The following is a 17,237-nucleotide window of genomic DNA, read 5'->3' as shown; positions in this document are numbered from 1 at the left end:
TGAGAGCCCCTTCCAGTGCCTAAAGGGGCTCCAGGAGAGCTGGAGAGGGACTCTGGACAAGGGCCTGCAGGGATAGAACAAGGGGAAATGGCTTCCCACTGCCAGAGGGCAGGATTAGACGGGATATTGGGAAGAAATTCTTCCCTGTGAGGATGCTGAGGCCCTGGCACAGGTTGCCCAGAGAAGCTGTGGCTGCCCCTGGATCCCTGGAAGTGTCCAAGGCCAGGATGGACAGGGCTCGGAGCAACCTGGGCTAGTGGAAGGTGTCCCTGCCCATGGCAGGGGGTGGCACTGGATGGGCTTTAAGGTCCCTTCCAATCCAAACCAGTCTGGGATTCCACGATCCTATAAAAGTCTCACTGAATTCTAAACAAACAGTTCCCTTTCCCCCCTCAGGGAGCTTTAGCTTTAGCACAGGGATTTCCAGCTCCCAGGGACAGTTCTGTCACACCCCTTGCCTGCCTTACCTGTGGTGAAGTCCTCGGAGTTTGCAGCTCTCAGTCAGCATCATTGTCACCTGCACCTCCGAGGCCTGATCTAGGGGGAAAAGGGAACCACAGACACAGCCTTGGAATCAAACCAACACATCCATTACAATTCAGTCCACGTTTTCAAGTCACTTGAGGTCACTGGAGCACAAACAGAACTTGTTTGCCTCCCTTTTTAAAATGGAATTTAAAAAGCCCCATGTGAGTAAGCCAAGTTCTGAGGGTTATTTCTGCTTGAACGAGTGGGGTGACGCCGAGAAGGGAAACAAGCCACACTCCAGGTGCTGACAGGCTGTATTTTTGCCACTTCCTGACAGCTTCTGGGCAGGCACAGCTGCCTGCACTGGGCACTGTGGGGCACATCCTGCCCAGGCGCCAGGGCTGGTGGAAGCAGGGCCCATGCCACGTGTTTCCCAAACGTGGATGTGCTCTGAGGACACTGCTTTGCTGCTCAGTTACCAGTACAGGTGTCTGCAGTTCACAGCCACACTGCTGGAGACCATTGATTTCTAGGTTTACTTATTTCCTTGCTCTCTGCTCGGCCCACTTGACTCTTGGTAACCACCTTTAAAAATAAATAAATAAATAAATAAATCAAATCCCTGCTGCCAGCTAAAATTCAGCCATCTGTGGTAACTCCAGTGACCCATGGCAATGGGCAGAACACCCCCATGCAGTGGGCAGAAGCACAAGTGGTGCCTGCAACCCCTTCCCCACCAATATTTGTGTATTTGGGGCTTTTCCCCCTCTCAGCTGGCAAGAACCTACAGGGAAGCTTAAGGTGACGTAAATAAGAGCTCTCCCAATCCCACCCTCCTCATTCCTGGGTGCATTTTCCATCCCTCCCTCGTGCTGGGACTAGTCCTGGTGTGCCTTGGCAGGAAGCTGGCACAGGAGAGCCCAGCTCAACCTCATCAGCTTTCCCTGCTGCTTTAAGGGGGGGATTTACATACTGTACATGATTCAAGCCAAGATTTTACTGCCCTGGGAGGAAGAAGAGGCAAGAACTCATCTGCTCTTTTTTTCCTTCTCCATGGTCTGAGCCTGCTCCCTGTGCAGCCCTGACACCCCTTCCTAACTGAGCCTGAACCCTGCAAGGGAAAACGTGACTTGGGCTGAGTTTTGAGTGATGTGGGAGCTCTAGAAAAGCCCAGAGAGAGGTGCCATTAAATTAGTGACAATTATGGCTGCGGTATATTATGGGATGCATCAACCAGTGCATTTGGACTCCTCACAACAAAAAAGACATTGAGGGGCTGGAGCATGTGCAGGGAAGGGAAGGGAGCTGGGAAGGGGCTGAGGGAGCTGGGGGGGCTCAGCCTGGAGAAAAGGAGGCTCAGGGGGGACCTTCTGGCTCTGCAAGTCCCTGACGGGAGGGGAGAGACGAGGGGGAGTCGGGCTCTGCTCCCAGGGAACAAGGGACAGGAGGAGAGGGAATGGCCTCAAGCTGTGCCAGGGGAGGGTCAGATTGGATACTGGGGAATATTTCTTGATGGAAAGGGCTGTCCAGCTCTGGCACAGACACCCAGGGCAGTGGTGGAGTCTCCATCCCTGGAGGGATTTAAAAGCCATGTGGATGTGGCACTTGGGGACATGGGATAGTGGTGGCCTTGGCAGTGCTGGGGGAGCAGTTGGACTCGATGGTCTTAGAGGGCTTTTCCAAACTAAACTCCATGATTCCCTTGTATTTGATAACAATTCCATATGGGGGTATGGTACGTACAAACTCTTGCAGTGCAGGAGACATTTAAGCCACCACCAGCTGAAGCCTCTGGTTTGCACTCCAACACAGAGGCATGACAGGTTTGCTGTGTGACTAATTTGAGATGCAGGAGAGAGACTGCAAAGGGCTTGGAAACAAGTAAGAAAAACCGAGATAGTGCATTAAATGATACAGGCCTGAATGCTGAATCAGCCAACTGTTCTAAAGGGCAAGCAGCATTAAAAATGGAGAGGTAAAAGCAGATTGTGAGAGGTCAGAGGAGCAGGTTACCAGCACAGAGCTCAAGGTGTAAATGCATTAATTACAGGACTCAAAGACCTCAACCTCTTCAACCCAGCACATGACAAGGGAGGAAAGCGATTCCTGGGTGTGAGTTTAAGCTGATTAACCCACTCATGCACTCTCTGGCCCTGTGCTTGCTGAACTGGTTTGCTTTTAATTATAAGAGCCACCAAGTAATAATTTGAAGCTTTAAATCAGAGATTATTTAAGAGTGGATTTAACATCTACAGAACGAGTCGAGCTGCTTTGGACAATGCACCTACTCATCTCTTCATGGTAACTCTGTCAGGGATGACACTCTCCTGTCACTGCCTTTCCCTTTCCAGCACTCAGGGAGGTTTCAGCAGGTCACTGTGATGTTCTGGTGCTTTCTTTCCACCTTATAGTGGTTGAGCACCCAAAGGGACAATTGACTCCCAGTCAAGTATATACGGAAATCAAAATCTTATCTCGTGAAACAGTCTCAGCATCTGTATTGTGTTTGCTTATCAATATTATTTCCTTGTTTTCTGCATGGAAAAAAGACTTACCCAACACCAACAAATTCAACAGACCAGAATAAACAATAGCAGTACAAGGCTGAGACCAATGCCAATTAAGTACCACCACACAATTCAACTGTTGTTGGTTTGTACTCAATATAATTCAAAACAGAATGTAAATCACCTCTTTGAGTGATTCTAGTCAAAAGGGGGAAAAATACCACCACAATACTACTGCAACAGTCCCCATAGCAGTCAGACACTTCCTTTTAAGGCCACTGTCATCAGTTACACAAGAAAAAGTTCATTTAACTTTTCATTTAACTCTGCCTCATTTAACAGGCTATAACCACAGCTGAGCATCCAACAGTCAGGTCTTCACAGATCAGGGTGAAGGTGATTTTGGTAGTAATACATTTTGTTGTGAGGACCTGGTGAATCTGACCATCATGTATGAAAACCCTTCAGATCAATCCAGGAAACCCACAGCATTTCTGGCTGATATGAGAAATAGGAGTCCCAGAGCAATTCCAGCTTGGTGAGATGTTTTTACGAGGCCATTCTGGGATGAATCTTCCAGATTTCATCCTCCTGCCTGGGCCAAAGTATCACCCTGTACTAAAACCAGGCATCAGATCTCTGAGCAATCCGTGTAAGCAGACACACACGTGGGCATTGTCTGTGCCCCCACACAGGTGAGAGCTGGGGAAGGATCCTGTCAAACCCATGGAATGCCCACGGGCTCCGGCGGCTCCTTTGTCTGCACCGGATCCATGAAGTCATTTGATATGAGCACAGCCACACACGCAGCTGGAGAGGGGGAACAGGGGGAGAGCCTCCCACAGAGCCAGGAACCTCTGAAGTTAGAACAGCTACTTGAAGACACAGCTGAGGTCAGAGGCTCCCATGCATTAAATTTGGACACCAGGAAACAGCCCTGAATTTAAGCTGAATTTAACTCTCCAGGGCAAGGCAACAAGGGCTTGGTGCACGACTTCCTCAAAGCCCTGAAAAGAGCTGAAGTCTGACAGATTACCATTATTTGTGATTAAGAATATGTCAGAGCTCAGCGATTCATGCAGTTGCAGCTGGATGATGATGAGGTGCAGCCTGGTTTTCACAAGGTGATCACACATCAGTAGCTGAGCAAATGAAGAGCAGAGACTTCGGGTGAGTTAAGAGGAAGATTTAACACCCAGTGGCAATTATAGATGTTCAATTAGGACCAAAAAGGTCCAACTTTCAGAAGGTGCTTAAAACCAAGACTATTTGAGATAGATATAAACACATTCCAGAGAGGAAGATGCCCTCAAAGCCCTGGTTTCACCCTTTCTGGGCCTGGTTTTACCTTTTGCCAAGGCCCAGAGCAAGAACAAGGCAGGATTTCAAGCAGCTTTCATAGAGCTGCAGGTTTATCTCATGATATCACAGTATTTGTATGCAGCCAGGCACAATGAGACTCTTGGCACTGCTATTTTTGGAGAAGAGGCTAATCTCTCTGTGCTGGGGCCCTGCCTGGCTCACGGGGAGAAAGAACCTACTTGATTTTTACCAACTTCTCGACATCCAGCTGCAAAACCGCATTTTTAAATCTCTGTTCATCACCATTCATCAGTGACATGAATCATGAGGTGAAAAGATCTCAGGCAAGTTTTGTGATGACACTAAGACTGAGGGAATTTGCTTGCTCTGAGACCAGGAACTCATCAGCTGCAGGGCGTTATGTGGGAGAACAGACACCCCCTCCCCACAACCCCCTTTCAGGCAGCATCACCACTTAAAGACTTCAGATTGGAGCACAGTCACTGAAATCCGTTTCTTCAGAGAGAAGGCAAAGCAGAAGCTTAAAATCCACGACAGCAAAACTGAACTAAGTCAACCCAGAGCCCTTTCACAGCCTGCTAAAGGCAGGAACAGCAGATTCCCTCAGCACTCCTATCAGCAGCAGCTCTGCAAACACAACAGCCAGGAACTCCAAGGTTTCTAACAAACACACTTCCCAACAGCAAGATTTAAAAAGATGTTTTACCTGCAGCTTTTCCCACCTTTGGACCATTTGTAACGGCTTGTTCCCATGGGAACTTCCTTCTGTCTCATACTGAAAGCTTATACTCTCCCTCATCACAGCACTTGCACAGCCCATTTTCCACACAACTGCCTGTTCTCACAAGCTTCTATAACCCTTATTCTCTTCCAGCCTTGGGGGCTTTGCCCAATATCCTGTGACAAAGCCCAGGAGCTCTGCTTCTTGAAGGGTGACAGGCACAGAGGTCACAGAGTGTGTCCAGAGTGCAGGACTAGAACAGCTCCAGGTGGTAAATGCTCCCTGTGTCAACACATCCTTCTTAATTACTGATGCTTCTGCACAGCAATTAATTAGGTAAAACTGCTCCCAGGCAGAACTGAGCCCCAGTTCAAAGGGAACACGTGCCTGGGTGCTGCTTTAACCCTTCTACCAGAGTCTTTGGAAGAAGTTCAACCCTCCAAGACTATCCTGTGCTCACATCTGTTGCACAGGACATTTTTAGTGCTGCTACCAGGTATTTTCACAGCTTCCCTTCACTACAAGGATGTACTGCTAAAGGAATGCAAGCAGTCAGGATCCAACCTGCTTTTGCACAGGCAGAAGAGAAAGGACATACAGAAAAATATTTCTGCTTTAAAATTTCCAGAGGCCCCAGGAGTCAGACAGGGACAAGGGACCATGGAAGCCAATGGCACATCCCTGGCTTCCTGCCTGCCTCTGGAGTGAAGGAAAAAAATTCCCTGCTAAAATAGGGAATGCTGTTCTGTTTTCTCTACATTACAAATGCTTACACAGTTCTAAAAGGGCAGAGAAAAGCAGGATTTGGGGATGGTCTTATTTCCCTGCACAACAGTAACACCAAGATTCAAGGAGCAGCAGCAAAGAGAAACAAGGAAAAGGGTCTTTGCTCAATAATCCATTAAATGAACCCATAAATAATCCATTGAAATGAAGTCGAAAGTGTAAGTAAATGCAAAGTGAAACTGGGGAAGAGAAACATGACTAATGTCATGGTCCAAAGGGCAGCAGCAAATAAAACTGAAATTCAAGTGGTGATTTTAACTACATGTAAATCAAAGTGTACTGCAGGTGATTATTTTTTAGCATATGGAATAACAAGTCTTTAAATTAATCAGTACAATACTTCAGACATCAACCCTAAGAGCTGCTACTCAGTATTTTTTTTAATTTATGTTGTATTATTTTAGGTCTCAGGATATTCTTAAAGAACTAGAATTGAATGACATATGTAGTGTATTTTTAGGCTAATATTCAGAAATTTGCTGCTTATTCCCCATTCTTTAAATTCAGGTATCTTCCCTTATGAAGACACTGAAGAAGATGAGCACTAGCTCTTTTCTTGATTTTGTTTTTTGTTTTGTTTTACATAAACTATATTCTACAGAAACAGGATCCTGCACTCTGATTTTGGGAGGTTAAACACTTTCAACAATTAATTTAAATGCTCTGCATTTAAGGCATGAACCTAAAACTTCGAAATATTTTCACAAAGCTGTGCTTTAAGAATGAACTGCCCAGAACAGCAAATTCAATCCATTTAAAAATGATCCCTTGGGAACAACTGTGGATGCTCCAGGCTGTGGTATTTGTTTAGTATGAACAAGAAACCCTCCAGCTGGGTTAACACAAAGCTGCTTGTACACACTTAAGTCCCCTAAATGGTCCTATTGCTTTCCCTGCTCTGCACAGCCTGAGTTCTCAGGATCTCTATCCTTACACCTCCTCACTGCAGGAAGATGTTCTAAAGGGTCACCAGAATCACCGAATCCCAAAGTGGTTTGGGTTGGAAGGGACCTTAAAGCTCATCTTGTTCCACCCCCTGCCATGGGCAGGGACACCTTCCACTATCCCAGGTTGCTCCAACCTGCCCTGAAACACTCCCAGGGATGGGGCATCTCCTCTTAACTAGATTAGCAATGGATAAAAAAAATCTAAAGTATAATGTCAGAGGTAGCCAAGAAGGCTGAAAGAGTCCTAAAGCACTTTTCATGACCTCAGATAGCAAACCCCAGAGCTTTGTTAATGTTGGTAAAACGAAGTTTTAAGAGCTGACCTTTGTCACACATTGACTTTGTTTCCAGTGCTTTCCATGGGCGGTTTGTTTTCAAACTCTCCTTCCTCGTACATCAGAAAAATGTTAAGTGGTTAGAACATGAAATGGGAGCAGCCAGGTTATCCTGAACAGCACGATGGGTTGTTTTTACCAAAAGTGTACCTTGGCCAGAAGGTCCTGAGTGAGTCAGGGCTCTGCACAGCTCACCCTCACTGTGTATGTTCCTGGAATAACACAATTCCATTTGTTCTGCTAAGAATTTTCTCCTTCACAGGAAAAGCACCATTAAACAATGTTTTCTTTAAATCCAAGGTGTGTTTTTTTCCCCCTCTGACTTCCAGAGACTCCCAAGAAAGGCAGAGGAGATCTGTTAATCACTGGCAAGAGATGCAATGCCAGCTTGGAGGAACGTGCCAACCGAGACACTTCCCAAAGCTGAGAGGGATTGGAAACCTCCTGCTGGAAAGGGAAGCATTCCAGGTTCATAACACTATTTTCTTCTGTAGAACAAGAAACACAACGAGGGAAGCAAATTCCCTGCTAAAATAGGGAATGTTAAATCTCTCATCTTCTAACAAAGAACTTATTCAGGTTGTGTTGATCCATGGATTCCAAAACCCCAAAAATAGTAGATAACGTATCCATGTTCTTTCTTACTGGCAATATCATCCTTAATCCTCATGGATGTCTATTTAAAAAAAGGAATAAGGCAAATTTTCCACAGAAAAGTCTAAAGATGGAAGTCATTAAAACTTTTACAGTGAGGACTAGCAAATGAACATAGTGAAGCTGTAAACTGCAAAGAGAACAGAACAACTGGGTGGCCAACATGAAGGATCCAGAGGAAGCAGGAACACGTGACACCTTTTCCCCAGATCTTGGAATCTCTGTATTTCCAAAGTTATTAGAGCTTCCAGAAAGCCACCTCTAATTTTGCCAAAGGATATCCATTTTCCTTTAAAGCTCTCCTTGGCACAGAGCCCTGCACATAATGGAAGGCTCAGGCATCCAGACACACTCAGAAGTGTTAAGATGATACAGCATTAAAAAAACATTATAACCTAATGTATTTCATGAACGTGCAGGTAGAAACTTTGTCACTACCAGGGCATGTTACAACTTTCTCCCTGGAGTGAACCAGAGCTAGAGATGGAAGAAAAAACTCTTCTAAGGGATCTGGAGTGAAACTCAGAGATGAATCCTCCTTCAGCCTTTGTCTTTATAAAAGATGTGTCTTTATAAAAGATGTGGTGTTGAGGCTGCAAGAGAAGTGTCTCCAACTTCTCAGTCCTATCAACTTATGAGCTACAGAACAAGTAATCACTGAATTGGTTGAAAGCTACTCCAGTATCTTAAGGAATGGTTCAAATGAAAGTCCCAAATTCTGTGGTGGAGGAGAAACCAGCCCAATCATGCCAAATGAGCACACTCCAATCTGTTCTCCCCCTGCACTGATGGTGCCTCATTAGCCTCAAACTTGCTCTCTGAGAGTCTGACCTACTATGTCAATCCCAGCTTGGGAAATCAGGGAATACAATATATTGCTGGAAACCCTCTGGATGAGCTCTTCCACTTCAAGAGCCTCTCAGGACACTCGGCAGGTCCAGGCTCCCTCAGTTTTCATGTATTATTGGTTCCTTTAACAGGTCACTTCAAGAAAGGGAACAAGCACTAAGCTCAGAGAAATCAAGGTTTCACTGAGCATTCTTCAGGTTTATAGCAATGCTCAACATCTTCCTGGAGGGCTGGAAAGCATCAGGGAAGCAAAGTGGGAAGGGCTGCTGCAGCCACTGTCATAACCAGCCAACTCTTTGTGCTTTTTGATCCTTTGGGGAAAAGAACCCCCGGGAGAGATAAAAGATAGGGAAGAGGCAATCTGGCAAGGCTGCAAACCCTCCCCTCAGAGCAGGAAATACAGATGTACCTACAGCCTGAGGAGCACAAGGGCCACAACAGTCCCCTTCCCTGGGATAGGGAATAAGAAAACTGACAGCACATTCTCTCTGTCCACGTTATGGGAAACAATCCCACTTGGAAGTTATGGATGCTGTAAGACACTGGCAGCTGAAGGAGGGACACAGGAAGAGTTTCCAGAGTTCATTCACGGGTATTCCTAACAAGCAGCAATCAGAAACCATTCCTTGAACAGCACAACAACCCTTCCCTGGCACCTTTCCTAGAGAGCAGAGCTCTTTCTCCCAAAAGCCAACAGACCCGAGCTCCTGGCCCAGGGAAGCCTCCCAGTCCCATCTGTAGTTCTTGTTGGGTTGAGGTGGTTCAGCCTGGGGAAGAAAAGGCTCCAGGGATACCTTTCTGTGGCCTTTCAATACTAAAAGGTGGGTTATAAGACAGACAGGGAGAGACTTGTGATCATGGCCTGTAGTGACAGGACGAGGACAACAGCTTTAGCTTGCAAAAGGGTAGATTTACACTGGACACAAGGAAGAAAATTTTATTTATTTATTCTTTACTGCGAGGTCAGACCCTGGCACAGGTTGCCCAGAGAGGCCGTGGCTGCCCCTGGATCCCTGGAAGTGTCCAAGGCCAGGCTGGACAGGACTTGGAGCAACTTGGGCTAGTGGGAGGTGTCCCTGTCCATGGCAGGTGGTGGAATGGGATGATCTTTAAGGTCCCTTCCAACCCAAACTGATCTACAATTCTGTGATTTCACTTGCAATTCCAGGTTTAAAGCTGTAACAACTCCCTTAATGTCAGAACAGTGAAAGCAATGGCTTCAGTTTCTCAAGCTCTGATCCTGGTGAGAAGAAAGATGTTTTTCCTCTTTAGAAGGTTATTTTTCCTCTCAGCACCTCCTGAAAGAACTTCAGCTCACAGTTCACTTTCCAAAGATCTAAACCACCCCACAGCCCCCCTCCATTGCTTTCTGGCATTCAGGGCACCAAATGGGCTTCATTTGATCCCTCTCAGAGTAAAACAAGACAGTTTTGGAGCAGCTTGTACTTTTGGGAAGGGATAATTTAACTCCACAGACAAAGCCTTTTTTCCTTGTCTCTTTTCCATGACTCCCAGGCTCCTTTCTTGCCTTCAGCGAAGAGATACTTAAGTCACTTTAATAGTTCTCATATCCATCACAATTTTATGGTCCTGCCCTGCTCTGCCTGTGCCAGAACAGCAGCGTGTGTGTGGCCACAGGATGAATGAGATCAAGGAAAAACTCCTGTTACAAGAGAGTAGGGCTTTTTTCCCAAACAGATCAAATTCCTAACTTATTACATGTCCCAGCTGCACACACACACATCACAGCCAGGGTAGGAAAACGAAGCTGCCCAATATTAGCACTGCAACTGAGCTGCTGAGAGGAGAGAGGCTGGTTACAGTTATTTTCCCTGCTGCCCAAACCAGACAAGTGTCACCAAAATCTACTCTGAACTTTTTCCACACAGATCCTTTCCAAAGCTGGGAAATTCTCCGCAGACTGATCCTGTGAATGCCATCACTCTCCTAAAACCACGCTCCAGTTCACCACAGCCAGCGAATCCTTCCCTGCAAAGGGATGGGCAAGAGGAATCAGGATTAACTGTGCTACAGATCCAAGGGAGAAAGAAGTATGGATTTAGGAGTGGGTTGGAAGCTGCATTTTGGGATAGCAATTCCATAAGTGGTGATGGGAGGCAGCTAAATCAAGATCTCTTCTGACAAATCTTGTCGTGCTGTTTAATCCAATGCTATAAAAAGCAACCCACGTGCCATGGGCCAAGTATTTTGAAAACTATATTAAATAAAAGCAAAATGACAGTCAGAAGGGTTTGTCAGGAGGGGGAACAGAAAGCAGCAGAAGAGAAGGCTCCAGGGAGGCCTTAGAGCCCCTTCCAGCCTCTAAAGGGGCTCCAGAAGAGCTGGAGAGGGACTTTGGACAAGGGCTGGAGTGACAGGACAAGGGGAATGGCTTCCCACTGCCAGAGGGCAGGGATAGATGGGATATTGGGAAGGAATTGTTGGCTGGGAGGGTGGGGAGGCCCCGATACAGGTTGCCCAGAGAAGCTGTGGCTGCTCCTGGATCCCTGCAAGTGTCCAAGGCCAGGTTGGAGCAACCTGGGCTAGTGGAAGGTGTCCCTGCCCATGGCAGGGGGTGGAATGAGATGAAATCTAAGGTCCCTTCCAACCCAACCCATTCTGAGATTCCCTGATTCATTCTGTGTGATTCTGTGACATGCCAGAGAAAAGAACATCGCAAGATTGTGCAAGAAACAGACCAAGAAAATTGCTTTCTTTAAGCAACATATTAAAGATGGCAGAGAATAAATGGGTAACAGAAAGATTCAACGGCAACAAAATTCAGCAGCTTCACCATTTCCCACCTTCTTCTCTAAAATCAGGATCTTTAAAAATTAACAGCAAGGCAAAAAAATGTAAAAAGTTGTGATTCTTATAGAAGACTAATTTTTTTTTTCTTAAGAATTAAAGAAGTTGTAAAATGAGAAACCAAAAGACAATAATGCACCCAACTGAAGTGACAAAAATAAGTGGTGAAACAACCACTGCACTGGGAATTCAGCTACCAGAAGACTCCTACAATGATGAGTGCAGAGGAAGGGATGTATGTAGATACATGTAATGTAGGGATATATGTAGGATATATGTAATATATACACAGGATATATATATAATATGGTTTTCATCCCTACTTACCTTGTTTCTTAAGTCTACCTGCCACCATTTCAATTCCTCCAACAAAATATTTCTTGGACACAGATGCTCTATTTGTATCAGTTCAGTTCTGAATGCTAATTCTCACACTTCACCAGCAAAGCTTAAGGAAGGCAGAGCCCATGCCCTGCCTTGTGCACATTCACACATTTATAGAAGATTTTTAAGATGTATTTTAGGTGGTTTTCAGCAACTTGCAGGCAACAAGGCTGTGGATGGAAAGAGCAGTGACATGCTAGGGAAAAAACCAATCTGACTTTTACTTAGAACAATAATAAGTGAAAGTATTCCAGGGGAAATAGCTGAAGGCATTGGTAGGGAATATATGCATTTTTCTTCCATATAAGATTGCTGTTCTCTCTGGCTGAAGGCAGCATCCAAACTGCTTTTGCTTTTTAAGCAGTAATCATTTGCACATTTTGGGGATGGAGCGTTGTTCTTAGAGCCAGGTTTGGTACCCTCAGCCTGCACCACAACTCAAACACCTGCACACAAACCCAGTCCTTTTGCAAACATACCTTTAACAGTTTTGACAAAAACTTGCTTCTCTTTACTGGGGTCTTTCTCTTCTATTAGAATTCCATGGAAAATGCGCCCAAAGGTGCCTGGAAAGAGAACATACAATTAGTATTAAGTGGGTAAAACACACTGATAACATTAAGGGAGTATCTATTAAGAAAACACTGCTTTAGGATGTATCTGCCACAGCAGAAAGTGAGGAGCAATGGCAATTAAAGTGTCTATAAATCCCATAAAATCACCAATATAGAACCCAACCAGCTCTCCAGCATGAGGTGGATTCACAACTACAGGCAGTAAATGCCGAAGGTTTTAGATAACTAAGAATTTAGGGGGACAAGTATGAGAGTGAACTAATGACAGCAGCAGAATCCACTCAAATTAAGTATCAATACTGCAATCCTTTAAGACTCATCTGGCCGGGAAGGGCAGCTCTGTCACCAAACATCTGAAGTGCTGCCGGGGCACTGAGTCACTTCTAGTCATGGATGACTCCCAACACCCCAGCTACAGGCAGAGCACAGGGGAAAACAAGGCACATCCCAAGGAAGGCACAAGTGAGGAAGGTTTTGCAGAGCTCACACTGGAGCTGAGCACAGAGCTGTGCCCCCAGACCTTCAGAGGCACACGTCAAAAGGTCCTCCCACTGCTGGTCAGACTAACACAGAGCATTCAGCAGTCCTGCCTCCAAAGGATGATCACCTCAGATCTCCAGCTCTGGGAAGTTTGATTGCTCAGGGAACACAGACTCAGGCATTAATGGTAAAAAACCCTAAATAAGCTTATTTCCCAAATTTGGTATCAACAAGAATCAATCAACATTGTGCACGAACAGTTCCAAAGTGAACAATCAGGGGCTGGACTCCAGAATCCTTGTGGGTCCCTTCCAACTCAGGATATTCTATGAAAAGAACCAGGTCATTTCTGAATTTTTGATATCAGGGCTGTAAATGTTGCATCTGCTGATTAGATTTCCAGATCAAAGGTTATCAAGTTGAGACACTGAGTTTGGACAACTGAAGTTTTTCTGGTCTTTGGGTTGTTTTCACTTCGATTTTTTTTGTTGTTAAGAGCAGGAATTCTCAAAAATTAGTTACCTGGCCACTTAGAGCCCCAACTGATTCCCTCACTCCTCAGCCATCTAACACCTTCCTTTATTTAAGGGACCAGATTGGTAAGACAGACAAGCCCAATGATTTCCTTTTAGTTGCTCCCCCATTCTAATGAATTCCAGAAACTGCTTTCCCCACACCCCAAGTGCAAACATCACTCATCATTCCTCTCTTCCACCGAAGTTACAAAGATCAGAAATGTCACCCATTAATAATCTTGGAAAAATCCAGCAATAAAAATCCATGTATATTTATATATCAATATCTGTGTATTTATATATCGGTATATCTGTATATTTATATATATTGTGGTGCAGGAATAAAGTGTCTGAGTGCTGTAAATACCTTCCTGGAGCACATCTTTGAGGGTTATCCTCTCCCTGGAGATGGCTATGTCCTTCACTTTAGCTTTGGCCTCCATGAGAGTGACACTTTTGAGATCATTCTTCTCTATCCGTAACGTAGGATAACCTGAGGAGCCAGCAGAGCCAAACAATCCAACATAAATACCCTTGGAATGAAAATACAAGCACACGGCTTCACCTCAGCACCACCTACAGGTACAGACCAGCATGGCCCTAAAAACATTATGTATTCCTCTTAAAAAGAGGATTGAGCAATAAAAAACACAAGATGCCGTGTGAAGAATCATCAGCAGGGAAAGAAATCACACAAGGATTCCCTGCAGTGTCACGAGATAACAATAATATATAATAATCAAGTGCCTCTTTATTAACCCCAAGGAAAGGTGACTAACACCTCCCTGCAGTGCCCTGACAAGGAGGAAATGAAGAGGGAAGACGCCTGACCCCAGCAGGACATAACCAAACTACCAGTGCCCTCTGCTGGCACTTCCACACATCTGGAGACACCAGCAGAGTCAGAAAGGACAGAGTACTTTTGCACAAATTTATGAATCATTAGAGATATCTTGAGAATTACTCTGGTAATATTTTCTTAAAAATTTAAATGTTACTGAAAACCCAATTAACGCAACTGTGCAATGATCAGCTGCGTTGTGTGTTAATTCTGTATTTACTTATTTATTATCTGTGTTATACATTTATATATTTATTATCTGTGGAATTTTTGCTCCTCAAATTATTGTCTAGTGGAGGGCTATCCCACGCAGCATTGCTCAGGGAAGGGACTGTTCCAGCTGGAGGGAAGCCGGACAGTGCAGGGACACACCTGGAGTGCAGTTCCTTGGCTGTTCAGCCTCACTGGAGTGACCAGGAGCCTTTCCCTTGTGCTGCACGTGGGATCTCTGCCCTCTGTGATCAGTGACAAGACCCCAGGGAACGGCTGGAGCTGTGCCAGGGCAGGATCAGGTTGGATCTCAGACAAAGGTTCTTCCCCCAGAGGGTGGCTGGGCACTGCCCAGGCTCCCCAGGGCAGTGGGCACAGCCCCAAGGCTGCCAGAGCTCCAGGAGGGTTTGGACAACACTCTCAGGGACAGGGTGGGATTGTCAGGGTATCCTGGGCAGGGCCAGGAGCTGGACTGGATGATCCTTGTGGGTCCCTTCCAGCTCAGGAGATTCCATGATATCAGTTACCAGATGAGTCAACCACAGAGAATACAAACCATTGCCACCCTTCCTTTTCATTCACTGCTCTTTTTAGCTACTTCATATCATTTCAAGCAAAGCTGGAAGCAAAAAGAGATTAAAAGAATAACACAACCATCAGAAACACATGGAGATGGGATCACTCCTGAGCCCCAGAGCTCCCTCCTGACTGTGGCATGGCTGGATAAGTCTGTCCTTAGATTAACACTTACTGGTTACTGGCGTGGCGTTGTTGGGGGTGTCAGCTCGCAGGTACTGCGTCGTCTGTGTGGAGGGCTGGGACAGGCCTTGGGAGCTGCTGCTGTCACTGATGCTGGTTTAAAACAAAGATGGACAGTTAAAACATCACTGCTTGCCACTGGAACACATTCAAAGTTAACTTAGTGGCGTTAAACCAGGAGATTTTCCAGGCAAGGCTTGGAAAGAGCAGAGTTTTTGAAGTCGCTCAAACATTAAATTGTGTTTCAGGGAACTCAAAAATCTCAGCACTTCTGTTCTTGCAGCGTGAACAGCTTCCTCTTGCTTCTTTTGCAGAATTTGCTGTTTTCCAGTACTTTCCCTTCACTTTTGAATAATCAAAGTGACAAAACATTTATAGCAAGAACCACCCTGTCATAGCAAACCCAACCATTATACTCCAGAGAAGACCCACAGAAAACTTGTACACATTTCTTTCACGGTACCAATGTCCCACTGAGACTCTCTTTTACAGCCCAAACTGCTCTACCCTACTTTGTCGTTCCCCTCACTAAGGGTTGTCCCTTCCAGGACCACCTACAATGTGGTTTTGAGACGCTTTCTGTGGGCAGAAGGACCAGAGCTGCACGAGTGTTCACAAGACAGGTAAACCACAGCAGAACGCCTTCTGTCTTATCCTTACAGTCAAATTCCTACCAGAGTTGTTGTAGCTGTAATGGCCCAAGAACAGGTGAAGAGGCAAAGGCAGGACCTGTCACCAGCTCAGATGGCAGGGCCAGAGAAAACCTTTTTTGATGTCCCACTCCAAACACACAGAAACATCCCCCCCTTTTATCCGACTTAAAAGCATCTCCGCTTCTGCTGAATGTGTTGGGAGGACAAAGAGGAAATTGTTTTGGGATACAACCTCTGCCTTGCCAAATAATCAACATTGAATGCTTCTTGGGCTACTGTTGAGGGCTGACCAAGCAGTGCCAGTCATCCTTGTACGACCGTCAGGCACGAGGTGATGCCCTCCAGGCCCACTGCTACGTTTGAAGCCAGACTTCCCTTAAAAACCAGAAATCCAAGTCAGCTCTTCCCCATTATACCACAATTGTGGATACACCTGCTCAATTTTTTCTTTAGAACAGAATCTGCTGGTTCTCACAACACAAGCATACTGATTTATAACTGACCTCAACTCTCTCTAGAAACTTTTCTTTACAATTATGCCCACATTCCCTGTCTTCCACGTGCAGGGTTTCAGCACAGCTTTTACCACAAGGTCAAAGCCACAGTTGCTGGTATAGCTGCACCCCTTTAACTTCCTCTGGAGCTTCTGAATGAATATTCTCTGGTGCTGACAACTCAATACTGCTTATTTTAATTGTTCCCACTATTTCACCCACAAGCTGCTTCAACACGACCCATTTCCCTGGCATGGTCCTTGCATTAAACGTGGATGCACAACTTTTCCTGCTCTGGCTGGAAACTCCTTTTGTAACCTGATCACCCACCAGCCCTACCAATTCCTTTGGCTGGAGGCAAGTTTGAGAAGGGAATTACTCTTCTAACGCCTGTTGCAAGTTTGAAACCCTCCCTTTTGGGTTGGTTTCACTCTGGGTTTTATGTTTAACTCTCTTTCTGAGCTTTCCCACTCTCATATTTGGTCAGCTTTTTGAACGATGCCTTCTTGCTTTAATGACTCCCATTATCCTGCTGTTAAGCCATGCCAGCTTTCCTTGGCACTTTTTCCAGTGCCTTTTCTAGGAGGTTTTGGAGTATTTGCTCTGGACTTCCAATACAATGTTCTTAAATAATCTGTGTGCACCTGTAAACTCATCTGCCTGCACTGAGCTTCTAGTTAACAACCCTCCTCGGTTTTATTTAGTTCTGGGGTTTGAAATTAAGAGCGATTGTTGCTCCTGGGAGGTTATTAACTCCAATGACATTATCATCTTCCTTTCAGAACCCCTTTACAGCAACAGCTCGAGATTGTATTTCAAAGCCAAATCAAAAGTTGTTTCTTCTCTCAGCGAGTTTGCTGAAAACAGAACTCCACAGATGCTGATTTTCAGGCACATGTTGCCTCTGTTACACCTTTGCTCTGGCACC

At 45.4% G+C, this 17,237-nt stretch overlaps 1 protein-coding gene across 1 annotated transcript in view; it reads right to left on the bottom strand.

Moving 5' to 3' along the window:
• Positions 1–17,237, bottom strand: part of RYK (receptor-like tyrosine kinase) — a 50,183-nt gene that overhangs the window by 10,397 nt on the left and 22,549 nt on the right. Inside the window, exons 7-10 of the mRNA XM_017839099.1 lie at positions 15,155–15,255; positions 13,720–13,854; positions 12,262–12,348; positions 468–537 (exon numbers count right to left, since the gene is read on the bottom strand). Of these exons, the coding sequence (XP_017694588.1) occupies positions 468–537; positions 12,262–12,348; positions 13,720–13,854; positions 15,155–15,255 (393 nt within the window). The remainder of the gene's footprint in view (positions 1–467; positions 538–12,261; positions 12,349–13,719; positions 13,855–15,154; positions 15,256–17,237) is intronic.

Source organism: Lepidothrix coronata, unplaced genomic scaffold (assembly GCF_001604755.1).
Source record: "Lepidothrix coronata isolate B3197 unplaced genomic scaffold, Lepidothrix_coronata-1.0 Scaffold374, whole genome shotgun sequence".
NCBI lineage: Eukaryota > Metazoa > Chordata > Aves > Passeriformes > Pipridae > Lepidothrix > Lepidothrix coronata.
This window is presented reverse-complemented; position numbering and strand designations above follow the sequence as displayed.